At 37.5% G+C, this 15023-nt stretch overlaps 1 protein-coding gene across 6 annotated transcripts in view; it reads right to left on the bottom strand.

The window, feature by feature from the left end:
• Positions 1–14483, bottom strand: part of SPAG16 (sperm associated antigen 16) — a 363770-nt gene extending 349287 nt beyond the window's left edge. For 2 of the 6 annotated variants that reach the window (XM_085585484.1, XM_085585485.1), the window contains exons 1-5: positions 13035–13122; positions 10275–10321; positions 9740–9838; positions 5096–5223; positions 792–929 (exon numbers count right to left, since the gene is read on the bottom strand). In XM_085585484.1, the coding sequence (XP_085441610.1) occupies positions 792–929; positions 5096–5223; positions 9740–9838; positions 10275–10321; positions 13035–13080 (458 nt within the window). In that variant the 5' untranslated portion in view covers positions 13081–13122. Of the gene's footprint in view, positions 1–791; positions 930–5095; positions 5224–9739; positions 9839–10274; positions 10499–12163; positions 12553–13034; positions 13123–14345 lie in introns of those variants that run through there. The other 4 variants (XM_085585486.1, XM_085585487.1, XM_085585488.1 and 1 more) reach the window with 4 other exon arrangements.
• Between the last annotated feature and the right edge of the window lie 540 nt (positions 14484–15023).

The raw sequence follows: 15023 nt of genomic DNA, 5'->3' as shown, positions 1-15023 counted from the left end.
GAGTAGTTTTGTTTTTTTTCATAGAAAGGAACAACCTAAATGAAAATTAGCAACTTGAGCAATCCTGAGGAAAATCAAAGAGATGGAATTAAACTTTACAGTTCCATGTTTTGAAACCACACACTGGCAAATCTGTAGTGAGTGCATCATTAGGCCTCAGAGTACATTGTCAATGAACACACACATGTGCAAACACACCATTCCCCAGAAAATGACAGAGCTCATTACCACATCTCTCCATTTTATAGGCTAAGTATTTTACCTCTCAAGGCTGAAGTACTGCAGACTTGTAGAATAAACTACTGCATTGTACACACAGTATAATCAATGATGGTAATTTACACTGACATACCATTACCACTAGGCCCAGAGTGATAGATTTTTTTGTAATTAGAAAAATTAAGAATAAATGTACAGTGATTTTTTTTCCTATGCTGCAGGTTTGTGGTAGCTGTAATTTATGGTACTGTAATACAAAATGCACATAACAATTTATTTTTTTAAATAAATACCTATTAGGGTCTCATGATTCTCTGTAGCAATTTGTTATGATTACTGGATACTGAAAATTATTTTTGGCCTAGTAAATACAAATAAAAGAAATTAAGATTTACATTTCTAACAGAACTCAGAAAAACTTGAACTTTAATTATAAATGTCACCTAGAAGTAAAAGTCTATGTAGCCAGCATAACAAACAGGAACTTACTATTTTTCACTAAGTACTTGGGTTTACTTTATCTGGCCATCTACTACCATATATAAAAGTTTCAATAAAATCAAATAACATACTTGACAGACTGTTTGTAGCTTTCCAGATCTTTCTTCAAGCACAGATTCTCAGTCTCGAGTTGCTGGTTGCGAGTGTACACGTCTGGAACCAGCCCAGCATCATTAACTGTGAACACACCTCTCTCTATCAGCTCGTACCTGGTAGAAAAGAAACAGATTTATTTTACTTATTTTATTGCATGTTTCCATTTCCTCACTTCATTCATGTTTTCCTTCTCATGCTACCATTTACCTAAATGAGAATCACAGCAATATTTACCATCTTAAAGCATTTACCTTCTATGATCATTAAGAATTCACAGCATTAAATTCACTACCCCACCACACTCTTAAATTCTACTGCTTTTCACTCTAAAATGTGTATGGTACATAACAGTCAGGACACATAATACAGTACTTCACATTAAACAAATCTTTTATTCCTTTCTCCTAAATATCTTAAGTAAAAGGCAGAAACAAATATTCTCATTCAAATAGCATTTGTTGTATATACTCACAGCCTTTTCTATCTCACATGCTCAAATATATCAAGGTTTGGTTTTTGGGGGGTTTGTTTGTTTGTTTGTTTTGGTGGGGTTTTTTTGTTGGTGTTTTTTTTTTTTTTTTAGGACTCAAGCTGCAGATAACAAGAATGAATGATTCTGAGCCATCTTCAACATGGAACACAGAGCTCATCTAGGGAAATGTCTTTATTCCTTCCTGTTTATTTTCCCTCTTCTTATTTAATTATATTTACCAATATTTACCTATTTTACCAGCCCCTGAGAACACTTGATTCCATGATGCAAAAGGCTAAAGACTGAGTTCAATTTTAACAAGTAAAACTATCTGAAGCAGCCTGGAATGCTGGGTGGCACCCCAGAAATTTCTACAGCTCTAGCAATAACATCTACTCAATCAGTATCCTGTTTTAGGACTATCCACCTTTTGGTGATACGTCAGTAAAACCTAAGAATACAGTACAGACAGAATAGTGAGACCTCAGCCACAACATCAGCTCACCAGAGGCTGCATGGAGCTGTAACTAACCTAAATCAGATAAACACCATAACCCCACAAGCACCTTCCCTGCTGGGAAGATGTTCTGGGTGGGAGCTCACTAGAAGGAGCAACATGAACATTATCTGCCTTTTCAGGTGAAAATATATTAAATCTGTGCTTTTTTGTTGTTGTTGTTTTTGTTTCCAAGTAATAAGGAAATATGAAAAGAACAGAAGTAAATAGAAATAAAAATCATATTAAATACTATCTCTACACCTGGATATAAGCAGCAGATATGAAATATAAAGACAGTAATCACCAATATCATTCATCAATAATCATGCTGCTGAAACAAAAAGCATTTCTAAAAAAAAGCAACCTTTACTTAACATCCTCCAAAAAACTTGAGGTGAATGTTAGTATCTCTGTCCAAATGACTTCCTACAGTCAGCTACGTATTTGCATTCTGAAGATGCTCTTTGGAATGCTCATCCCTCTGAATTAAGCTGTCACATTCACCACCAACAGATGAAAGGTTTTTGAAAATATCATCTGAATATGCCCACAGTAAAATTCATTCTATCATCACTTTATTTTCTTAAGCAAATTACTGTAGGATCGGGCTTTGACACTAAGAAAGAAGCTTGGTTTTTTTTCTTTCCTCCAAACAGTAACAGATGCACAGGTGCAATTCTAATCAGAAAAGAGGCACAGGTACAATTCCTATCAGAAATATTGCAAATAAGGGCAGCCTCATGGCATAAATTCACAATTCTAGGTACTCCTTCACTTGCTGGAAGTATTTCTCCACTGAATGCCCTAAACCACACTGCATGAAAACTACCAAGTATCTGCACGAAGACTCATCAAACATGGATAATTGATGAACCTCAACTCCAGCGGAGCTAAAAATTCTGAAATACAATTTTCATTAAACACAATTAACAAAAAATTCACTCCACCCTTGTGTAAGAACTGTACTGAATGTTTTTGTGCATGTAGCAGAAATGGAAAACCACACAACAAATAGCACTGAGAAATCTCATTATCTTTCATCAGCCAGGTCCTGTAAATCTCACAGACCTCCTCCATACTGAGCTGACTGCCAAACAGCTGCTCTTCTCACTTCTTTCATTGCACATGGAAATTTAATTGGTTCCATGCACACACAGGTATTTTACTAAGCTTTTCAGAACTGCTGTTATAATTCTTAAATCACTATTAAAAATTAACCAAGAACCTAGAAACCTGATGAACAGGTGATTAATTATGATGTTGTCATCAAAGCTCAGTGCAGACTGACTGAAAATAATACATTATTACTATATACTTTACATTATATAGTAATATAGTAACTCCTAGAAACTGGATTTCAAAGGAATCAAGTTGCACAGAGGCTCTGCAATAAACTGATAGCTCAGGATGACCTGGGCTCTGGGGATTAGGAGGGAGAGACTGGCAGATACAGGAAATCACAGCTGATCAGCCTCTGCATTTCCTACTTAAAAGCTGTCAATCCAGTGCCTTCAATAAACAAGAAAAGTGCTATCAAGTCTTGAATAACAAATAAATGGAAAATTTAATGGAAAATCAGATATTCAAAAATAATTTAACTGTAAAGTTCCGTAAAAAATAATGGGAACAGAAAGTTTATGTGCAAAGCAGCCTACCTAATTAAAGAAAAAAAATCACTACAACTATTATAAAATTATTCACTACTTCACTGAAAAATAAGTGTTTTGGCATAAAATAAACCATAATCAATTAACTGCATTTTATACAGGTGGATAGAGTAACAGTGTTTTCCCAAACTCCAGAATAAACACGGACAATTTGGTCCAATTTAAGTGACCTTTAGATCACAGACAGACAATAATTTCAAAGCCAGCCTTTTGATAAATTTTCTCTACGTTAATTAATTTCTCATTTTAAATTCCATTAGTACTTGATCACCACAGCATGAGAGCAAGAGTGTCATCCCAATACATAATGAGGAACCCGAGTACACTAATCTGCTCTCACTTTCATTAATATTGTAAATTATCCATTTCAAACCAACATGAAACATTTTGAAATAAGGTATTAATGCAGAAAGTCTCTATACAGTAAGATTAGATACTGACCTGCTGAGCTCATTTGTAAAGTTACTGAAATTAAAAGTATTACTTATAGAGAAAAAATATATGTACAGCTAAGAATTTACAAGATAAGGCCTGTTAAATCCTGCACTTTCTGTTAAAAAGCAATTTGAATTTTACCATTGATATAAATTAAGACTCTTAAGTGCTTCAAATAAAGCTGCAAGCTTCATAGAAAGGTCACTATTTGTATCTGTCTAGTATTAATTATCTTTTAACATAAAAACTATTAGACTTCAAACTTAATATCAGCTACTCATATCAGTTCTTTTGTTGAGAAAGAATACAGAAGCATCAAGCTCCTTCTCCAAAGAATTATGTAAGTCTATCATTATGCTATTAAAAAGCAGATCATTATTAATTCCAAAGGCAATGCCTGATTGATGACTAAGACCAGAGCCTTGCAAATCCCAGAGCACAGATTTCCCACCTGAGAATATTTCTAAGACAATTGAAAAGCTTCAATGCTTTTGTATGAAAAAGTAAGATGTTTCTAACTTTTTTTAGTTTTCAAATTACACAATTTCAAGAAACTTTACAAAAAAAACCCTCCAAACTTCTCATGTTTGAAACTGAGAACAAGGTTAATCAAAGAGAGGTGTTTCCACTTTCCAGATTTCTCCAACTGTTTCAAAGAAAATCTGTAACTTCATGTATTTCAACAGAACTTCATGACAAGTGCCATCTTTTGTCCAAAGTTGTTCAGCTCTCCTCCAAAGCTTTGCAGCATTCCTAACATGTAATTTTTAATCAACACTAAAGAAGTATACATCCTGCAGGATGTATGAAGAGAGTGGTGTATTTAAACAAAGTCACACCTTTAAACTTCTGCATAAAGTATGGACAAAATCCCTGCAATCTACAAAAGCTTGGAAAAAAAAAAATAGCAACAGCTGAAGAGTTTACTATTCTTCTGATTACTGCATAAACTAAATCTTAAAAAATAAAACCATTCATATTTGTTAACTGCTGCACCAAAAATTACCAATTAATAAATATCATGATTATTCTACTTAAACCAGCATTCTACATTCTTACCAGGAATACATTTGTTTGTCAAAACACTAAGTATTTAAGAATTACTTGTACTCAGGAGAGTTTTCTGAAAAAATCCTGAAATAGCAAAAATATTTGAATCCTGACCATCTAATTCCCAATACAACACGATCACTTAAATTATTTTACCACTCAGTCTGGAAGCAGTCAAGGGTTCTAGACATGCCCAATCTGACCAGGAAATTACAGAAGAAGTCATCCATCGCTTGAGGTATGTCTGATACCGATTTCTCAGAAGTCAGAACCGACAGAAAATCCTGAAATTAAATTTTGATAACAGTTAAACTTAGAAGTGTCATGATCATACTTTCTATTTCTGAAGTCATCTAAAGTCACAGATTTACTGGAGTACAGCTGAATGTCCCCCTTGTCTTTACAGAACAAAATTGTAATAAGTGATCCTTGTAATAGCAAGGTTTGTGAAAGGTTATAAAGAAGTAACTCAACCCTTCCCTTATTTAAGCAGGTATTCCAAACCCGACATCATGTGGCAGAGCCTTGAAAGTATTAAAACTGATGGATGATCTTGTGTCACTGCCCAGAGTAAAAATCAGTCCTTATCTAATGTAGCTGTCCAAGGTACCAGTAGAATGGCTTGTATGCTTCTTGTAATAGTGCATGCAATGGAGGGACAGACAGAACCTCCTCTCCATCCCCTGATCCCTTAGGAGTAATTCTCACAAAGATCAAGCATCCCTTTCCTCTCAACATGCACTGAAGAAGCTGCCAGACAGCACTGCTACAAGTGTTAGCAGAAGGCAGATGGTGCACCAGGGCTTCGTGTGCAGCTCCCCCAGTGCCACCCAGACAGACAGCTCTGCAGAGAGGGTCAGCTCATGGGGCAAGCACACTGCCAAAAGCAGAATCAACACAGAACAGAGCAGTCCTACTGCAGAGAAAAATTTTAAAAAAAAACACCTTTCACAGCTTTCTCATGTGATGCAAATCTCTTCACTTCACCCAACCCCACTCAGCCCACAACTTAGTGTTTCTCTCCCAGAGAGAATTCAACATGTAAGGAGGTATGGAAAATAAGGAAAATACCCCCCAGACTGAGACTACTCCCCCAAAAAAGCATTTAAAGACAACGAGATGAGAGCCAAAGAGGTGGCCTTATTTCACTCAGATATCAAATGGATTGCAGTGACTTGACATACCTAAATATGAGGGTCCTGACTTTTGGGAACTCCATGTGGTCACAGTGCCAAAATGGACCTGCTCGACAATGCAGGAAAGCTACTGCACTGAACATGCATCTTGGTGAGAGATTATAAAAAATACCACAAATCTGAGAAAACCCCACTGAGAGATTTATCAAGAGATGCTAAAGGCCATGACTGCAAATCATTTCCTCCACCATTTATAAAAGAATCTGTAAGGTCAGGGATTTCTGATAACTCCATTCATTTATGGCTTATTCATGCCCTTAGTGGCAGCTTTCTCACTGTGAGTGCATAAATTACCTGGAGATAAAGGCATTTCTCTTGATAAAATAAAAACACTGGAAAAATCTCCTGGCCATTTTGTACAACACAGAAAATGTTGTCTTCAATCCAACCAACCTATCTAATATAACCATAAAAAAATTGTACATGTCAGATGTAGGCCATGTAACACTGCCTTATGACTAATACAATATGCCAAGTGCAATGTAATATTTAGCATATTTTCATCACTAGAGCTCCAGTACATCAGGCAGATCTATTTTCTAATTGTGGTAATACAAGAACCAAAGAGTACATGGGCAGCATGCAGCTGCATCCCTTGACCTGCTTCTTTTTTTACTCCAAGTGAGGCAAATGTCTAATATTGTTGCTTGTAGTTTTCCAAACACATCTATAAAGCCAGGCTTTGGAAGAAGTGACACAGCTTGATTCCCTTAACAAATGGAAAATTGATAGGAATTCATTTCATCTGTGCAGAAGAGAATTTATTAGCAAGATCCCAGCACTAGGCACCATCTCAGGAACCAAAGCACAAATAGGGAACAATACAGGGAGGAATGAATTCAGTCTAACAGGCACAGGATCACAACGGGGCCTAGGAAACCAGAACTGAATTCCCAGCTCTTTCCCAGATTTTGGGAGTGATATTAGGCCAACCACTTGCTTCAGTTTCATGGTAACCTATTGGCTGACTACCAACAGAAGAGCAAAACAAGATTTTGTTGTTTATATTTGCTTGTTTGGAAATTAGGACAATACAATCAATTAACATGATGTAAGCAGACATCTTATAGCAGTTGTATGGACAAAACCATCTTATTAAAAGAGCCTGACCATGGAGTCAAAATAAATTAAATATTTGCTTTATTAAGTATTTCTTTGTGTTAATTAAAATATTCAAAAAATTGTGGATGTAAAGATTGTAAATATGGCCACTAAAATAACTTAATTTCTAAGAGCTTAACTTTAGGAACTTCCACAGAACTTCTAAGAATTTCTGTTCACTGAAGAAATACGAACACCAAATAAATTTATAATTTCTCTGGAAAAGAGATGTTCTCAAAATGAGATGTAAGATGCTCTCAAAAAACTTACTAAATTTAAGAAGAATTAAAAAAGGGAATTCAAGGATTTTAACATGTTCAAACAAACTGAAAATCAAGCAGACAAAAATTACAACATTAATAAATGTCAATGTTACTTCTCATTATCATTGTAGATATTAACAGCACAAGAAACTTGGAATGAAATTCTAACAGCCATAACTAGTGAAGAAAGTTTTTCAGCCAGCTTTCATCTCTGTGTGGCTTTTCAGAAGTTTTGCATCCTTTTCCTACAGTCCCTATCAGCTGGATATTTTCTTCTACATGCAGAAGATTTTTTGCTTGTGTTGAAAAATAACTTCTATTACTTAAAAATGTCTCAAAAATAAAAAAAAAGAAAAAAAGAGTTAGAGATGTGTTTAATGACAATGTTACTCAGCTCAGAAACTCTGGATAATTTTAGTATTTGCAATTGAAAAATATCCAGCTTTTAATATTTTTGGATGGTCACTGATCTGTGCACCAAGCATTGCACTTCAATATGGGATTACATAGACAAGTAAAAAACAAGTTGAGCAGCAAATAAAATCACTTAAAATTATCATCCAGGTTATGGTTATTACATAATTTATTTTAGCCAAGATTACAAGTTATTTAAAAAAACAGGCCAATTATTTATCATGTGGAGAAGACAGCCTTCTACTTTGCTTCCTAATTCAGAGTTGGGATGTTGATCAAATATTAATTCACAGGAAAAGTGCTTCTCACTTGGGTCACCAGAAGCACTTGTTTTTTCCAGGGAATTAATATCAAACCCTCGAGTCAGTGAGCCTCACAAAATGTACAGTAAATCATTATGAAAGCTGTCAGGAAACTAGCAAGTGTATTAAAACATTTTTCTACTTGTGTCTTTCTGTCCAAAGGCTGAAAACATCACTTCAGTCTCAAAATTATGGAAAAAAAATGAAGCCTTCAAATAAAAAATCAAGCAAGAAGAAGGCAGACAACTCTTAGCATAAGCTTAAAATCAAGGAGAATTTCAGTTTAAGCACAAATCACAAATTTTCTGCTGGTTTTAAAGAAAAGTAACAGTTAGTTCAGTTTGATTAACTGGGATAGACATTAGCATACTGTTCCTATCACTCCAAGTTCAACAAATCAATGAAGAGGTAAAAGATTATTTAAATACAGCACTGTCAAAAGATCAATAGGTTAAAAATATTCTCTCTTTTTTCACTTCCTATGTTAACATCAACTCACACAGTAAAACAATCATAACCTCAGCTATCTCCAAGGAACATGAAGAATTTCCACTACTTCCTTAGCATTAAGCATTTGCCATCTCAAACACTTCTGCAATCTTTCCCTTAATTTTCAGGCATGTTCAGTTTTAATACACAGAAAACTCTCTTACTGTCTGTTTCCGCTCAGAGTTTGATGTAAAGTACAAAACTGATCTTTTGATAAGCACAAGTGCAAAAGAAAACACACATTTTCCCTCTATTTTGAGTTTAAGTATCATTCACTTAATTTAATCTTTTCATTATTAATGATTTACTTTTGCAAAACAAAGACTATGACTGTACCCCTCAGATGGAGCTACATGATAGTGGTGATATTGGAAACACAGCAGGGAAAACCACTTTTCCATCAGATTGTTAACAGCAAGTAAATCAAGGTAAATTACATTTTGAAAAATGCAATACAATAATCCCACTGTGTAACTGAACTATTAAACAACTGCTTTGTAATCAAACTGTAAATGTAAGGAATGTCAACACTAATGGTGTGGAATGTTTGATAATTTCATTAATATTTTGATTCAACACAGTGTAACAGCCCATTCTTTATTTTCAATATATGAACAATCTCTTTTAGCAAAGTATTCAAGTGCAACCTTTTGTGAGTGTTAAGCAGATGCAGTTTTTTTCCTGTGTCAGGAATCACATTCTCATTTAATCTGCTCAGATAAAGAACAAACTCTAAAATAATGATGCATTACAATAACATTAATGTATTTTAAATAATGTAACTAAAGATTTGGCTACATGTATTTGAAATGTCAGGTAGTTTATGGAACACAAAATGAACACAAATTAAAGGAAGATGAAACCCAGGAAATATAAGTTGTCTTTTCCACTATGGCACTCCTATAAGCTTGTAAGAAAATAAGAGACAATCTTTCCCACATAAATATTTCATAATTAGTATAAATTATCGTGTGTAAATTTCAAGCCACTAATGTCAACTGAATTAGAGAGTCAGATTGTTTAAGAAGCTCTTACTATAATTTGGGCATCTTCATCCTGGTCTTGAATACTCTGCAAAGCTTTGGACAGATCCTCATCATCTTCAGGAAGACTGAACTCATCATCTGCTGAAACCTAAATGAAATTACATAAAGTATGGACTCAACACATTTTATACATCTTTCTTTCACAATAAAACTGTTCCCACTCCCATTACAACTGCTGAAAGTAATCCCCTCCTCATTAAAATACCATTTTGCCATATGTAAATAAAAATCCTATTACTGAAATATTTTTTATAAATAAGCTGAAATATCTAAAGAGATGTTTTATCTAAATAGAACTTCTTATACCTTTAAAAAAGTATTTATTGTTCAAATAAAGGTAATACACAACAATTCAACTATCACTGAATCTTCTTTTGAAAAATAGATATGCCCTCTTTCATCACTTTAGAAAAGGAGATTTGTGTAATTGCCCCCAGGATGACTATATGATTGATGAAGTAAAGAGAATGAAATATGAACAATCTACCAAAATATATCAGAAGATTATCAACCTAGTGAGTTACCTCTTCATACTGATAATCATCTTTGGAGTCATCTGTTATGGTAATGTCTGCAGGTTTAGTTAAGTCTGGAGCAGCTTGTGCATGTGAGGAGTTCCAACTTAGGAAAAAATATCATAAAATAACCATCTATCAATCTGCTATCATAACCCACACCCTTGTTCTTCTGAACACAAGACTTTCAACTTCCATGGTTTCCTTCAGCCTCAAGGTGAGCAAGCCCAGTTCTGTGCACAGAGACAGAATTTAGGTTTAACTTTTTACAGCAGGTTTGAACACCATTACAAATTGACTCATCAGATCTCAGAAGCCAAGCACTATTCCAAAATACAAAAGCAGCTTAAATTGTGCTCTCAGCCAATCATCAGTTTTGAGAGGGGACTTTTTGAACTAGAATTTCCACAGCCTTCTGAGCAGAACTAGCTTCATGCTCTCAGAAAAGACCATTTTTAGCAAATTCAGATGTGTGAGTTCAAACAGCAGCACCTGAGGTCAAACCCTGAACACCACAGGGCCACTTAAAAGAACTGATACAAATGCTTTAATAATCACAAGACAGTTACAATAAAAAGATGAGGAACTTTCAAAACTCAAAAATTAATTTGGAAATTATCTACAGTTCCTTGAAATGCTTTAGAGTCAAATTTTTGATTAAACATAACTACAAATAGTCTAAAATAAAAGCCAAATAAACATCTTTTCATCCACTAGACTCACTTCCCATGAAAGAATAATGAAAGGTTTTTAGCAGATGCTGTTGACAGCTTCCCTAGGAAATCAGTTAGCCTACAAGTGACCCATGTAAATAAACCAGGAATTAACTTCCAAAGAAAAGAAAAGCTGGCAATTCAGTACTTCAAACACAGAAAACAAGAAAAAAAACCAACATGATTTTCCAGCTTTGCACTATGTCGCCCAAATCTAAATTATTCACCTAAAAACAGGCCTTTTGCCAGTTTTCACAGTACAGTATATGTAAAAGCACAAAACATAGGTAAAAGTATCATCTGCATTCAAGACTGCAGAATCACAGCACCAGAAAAACTCAGATAAATTGTATCCATCTGGAAGGTTAACAGCTGAACACCATAACCCCCGATAAATAATACATTTCCAAATTGTTTCCCCTCAATTTTCTACTGACCTGACTGTCCTTGTGATCCACTATGGTCTAAACTAATGTGTCACTGCAAACAATTTGCCCACACTAAAATATTATTTAAAAATCCTGGGGTTCTTCTCCTTTTTTTATTCCTTCCAAAAATCATAGCTAGGTGCACTACAAGACAGATTAATTATTTTTAAAAACTACTGTATTTCTCCACAGTGTTAAATCTGCTGAGACAGTGCTTTTTTAAGCATGCCACACTGAAAACAGCTGTGCGGATTCACTAAGGTAGAAATTGAGGCATGAGGTGCCAAAAGACCCTCTTCCACTTTTTAAAATTGGCTTTATATTGGCTTACAACTTAATTCTAGCAAGGCAGGAAAAACTAAGGTTTGGTAGAGTTTACAGTATGATTATGTTTAGCCTCTAAAAGCATTAGAGCCTCTTGATTTGCAGCTCACAGCTAGAAAAGAGAACAGGTGCAGCTCATCTGGCCTAGTGACAAAAGCAGAATTTGGGACATGTGACCAAAAAATTACACATTTAAAAGTTATAAACTTCCAACATAATTTGCTACGACTATAATGTGGAAAGAACTGAGTGGAGTTTTTTGCTCTAAAAGCCACAGCAAAGTTACATCTAGGTTATGTATCACAACCCTCATACTCAGCCATACTCAGTGCAAACCAAAAAACCATGAATATTCCAGCAGTTATTCTGCAGTGGGAAATTAAAGATGCACATTTTCCAGCAGCACATTGGGACTGGGAATCTTAATACAAACCTTGTCCCTCCTCCATAGGTATTTTGTATTTAGCGCTCAATAGCTAACACAGGGAGGGTGACAAGAGCTTTTCATGCCGGGATTTTAACTCCTGCTCAGGCTGCCCCACCAGCACTGGAGGATTCAATTCCCCCACTTTTCCAAGGGGTATTCAGGAACCCCGACCTTCAGCCGGGAAAGTAAACACCACCTTACAGTGAGCAAGAACCCACTGCCTCTGCAGGGCCAAAACCCCACGTACTCGAAGAACTGCTTAAGCTGAAAAAGACCTCTAAGACCGAAGTGTTAACACAGCACCGTCCACGTTCACAGCTAAACCATGTCCTCAAGTGCCGTATCCACACAGGGCTGTTTAACACTTCCAGGGATGCTGTGGCCCGTTCCAATGCCTGGCCACCCGTTAAAGGAAGAAATTTTTCCTGGTACCCGAACATCCCCTGGCACGGACTGCGGCCGTTCCCACTCCTCCCATCCCTGTTCCCTGGAGCAGATCCCGACCCCCCGGCTGTCCCCTCCTGGCAGGAGCTGTGCAGAGCCACAGGGTCCCCCTGAGCCTCCTTTGCTCCAGGCTGAGCCCCTGCCCAGCTCCCTCAGCTGCTCCAGCCCCTTCCCAGCTCCGCTGCCCCTCTCTGGACAGGCTTTAGCCGCTTTTCACTCTCCAGGAACAACAACCCACGGAAAGCACCAACAAGTCGGGGGATTTTTGACTTTCCCCCCGTACTCCCAGCGCTGCCCTCGCCCCACCCGACCGCCCCGCAGCAGGTGCGGGGAAAGACCCGGCTGAGGAGAGGAGCGCTGAGGCGGGGAACCGGCACCCACAGCGGAGCAGGAGGGCGATGGAGGGGGCAAGGCTGGGCAGGAAGAAGGATACTCTGGAGGCTGAAGGCCGCCTCAGAGCCCGCCGCCTCCTCCGCCATGGCCGCGGCGTTGCCGGGGGCGACCTCTCGCGAGGAGAGGCGCCCGCGCCGCGGCGGGAAGAGACCCGGGGTTAATTGAATTTAAATGAATTTCGTTGAATTCGATTCCGTTTCACGTAACTCGGCGCTTGTAAGCGCGGGCGAAGCTCCTGGCGCGTTTGGGACGGCGCTGTGAGGAGCGGGGTGTAAGGGCGGGCGAGGAGCCTGCCGAGGCGCCCAGGGCGGGCACCGCCACACCGCCCTTCCTCACGGGGAAGGAAAAACAGCAGAAAATGAGCGGGGAAACCGCTGCAAACCCCTAAGAGAGGACTAATATCTCCTGCAGATGGAACATTTTTGCAGCTGGAAGCTGAGCTGAGTCCTCTGGGACCGGTTGCTTAAGTCCCTTCAGAACCCAAGCTCCAAGGGGTCTTAAGAATCCAAGGGTTTGCTTAAGTCCCTTCAGAACCCAAACTCTCCTGTGATTTTATGTTCACGTTTAAAAGCAGGAGCTTTCCCAGGAAAAAGTTTGGGAGAGCAGCATATATTTGTGGAGATTACACGTCACGGCTCCCAGAAGTTTGAAATAAAGTTGCAGGATTCGACAGGACAACTTCTGTTGCTTTTTCTTATTTTAAGGTAAACTTAGAGGTGCCACTACTAAATTTCCATTGAGTTAAGGGGCTTTACATGCAACAGGAACTCAGAATCAGTGCTTGAATTACTGTAAAGGAATAAGCGCCCAAAGTATCTTGGGGGGAAAAAAGTAATTGCAGAAATTGCAAAAAAATTGCTAATTGTTTGGGTTGAAAGGAGAGGCACCAGTTTTCCTTGCAGGGTTAACAAAAATAAATAAATAAATAAATAAAAAACAAAAGGTAAGCATTGACACACTGACATACAGTCTGGTGATCAGAGCAGATGTAAGTGGAGGAAACTGAATTACATAATTCAGTTTAAACTTTAGCCTGGAAAGATACAATCTTGCAAGAGGACCTGCTGCCTGTAAAACTTGTTTCTGCACTATGCAGAGATTGTCACACAGGATTGCCATTCCTCTCCCATGGCAGACATATTATTGAGAAATGACAAGTGCTTTGGCACTTCCAAAGTCTCCAAATTGTAATAAAAGAACAGTGTTTTGGCACAAGATTGTCACAATGCTGCAAAGATGACAAGAACTGTTGTAATCCCTCAAATTCTCTCATACACTGTTGTTGAGTTTAATACATGTCAGAGCTTGAACTCAGCTGGTTTCAAGAGGTAGAGGGCAAATGCTGACATACCTTTCTCGATCTTTGATTGTTGGGGTTTTCCACTCCTTCAGATTAAACTGATGTCACCAGCACAATATTCTTTCATCATATCCAACCCACCAGAGGCATCCTGATCTCCAGCAGAGCATCTCAAAAAAAGAATAAGCAGAAGTGTCATCACGAAGCACAACGTCCACCAGTCAGTACTCCTAAACTGCAGAGTGAAAAGGTGATAACACTGCAAAAGTTGGGATGACTACAACTGAAGGCATCATTCTTTAAGGGAAGTTTCCAATTCCACCCCAAATCACAGGGTAAGTATAACTTTATATCATACAGGCAAGCACAGCTGATTAATCTAAGTTAATATCACTCAATTCTCTCAGCAATGTTTGCTGTTAGCCTTTGCACAAAGAGTTGAACGAACAAAATGCTAAGCAATAAATACCCATCCCTGACTTCTCTCTGCAGGCCTAACTTCTCCCTACAAATTATACATGGGACATCTCTGTCTCACTAAAACATGAAAATGTGTGGTATCCACAACAGAAGAGTGATGAAAGCTTAAAAAGGGCTCAGAAAATGCTTCAGGGAAGATTATGATTAGAAAACAATTAATAGTGGTGGACAAAAGATCTCGGTCTTATCGGTTTATTTAAGGAATCACTAAAGATCAATGTCAAAGGGTAAGAAAGGCTATGCAAAGAT

The sequence above is a fragment of the Lonchura striata genome, chromosome 7 (assembly GCF_050655825.1).
Source record: "Lonchura striata isolate lonStrDom1 chromosome 7, ASM5065582v1, whole genome shotgun sequence".
Classification (NCBI taxonomy): domain Eukaryota; kingdom Metazoa; phylum Chordata; class Aves; order Passeriformes; family Estrildidae; genus Lonchura; species Lonchura striata.
Note: the sequence above shows the minus strand (reverse complement) of the source record. Positions and strands in the feature narration are given on the sequence as shown.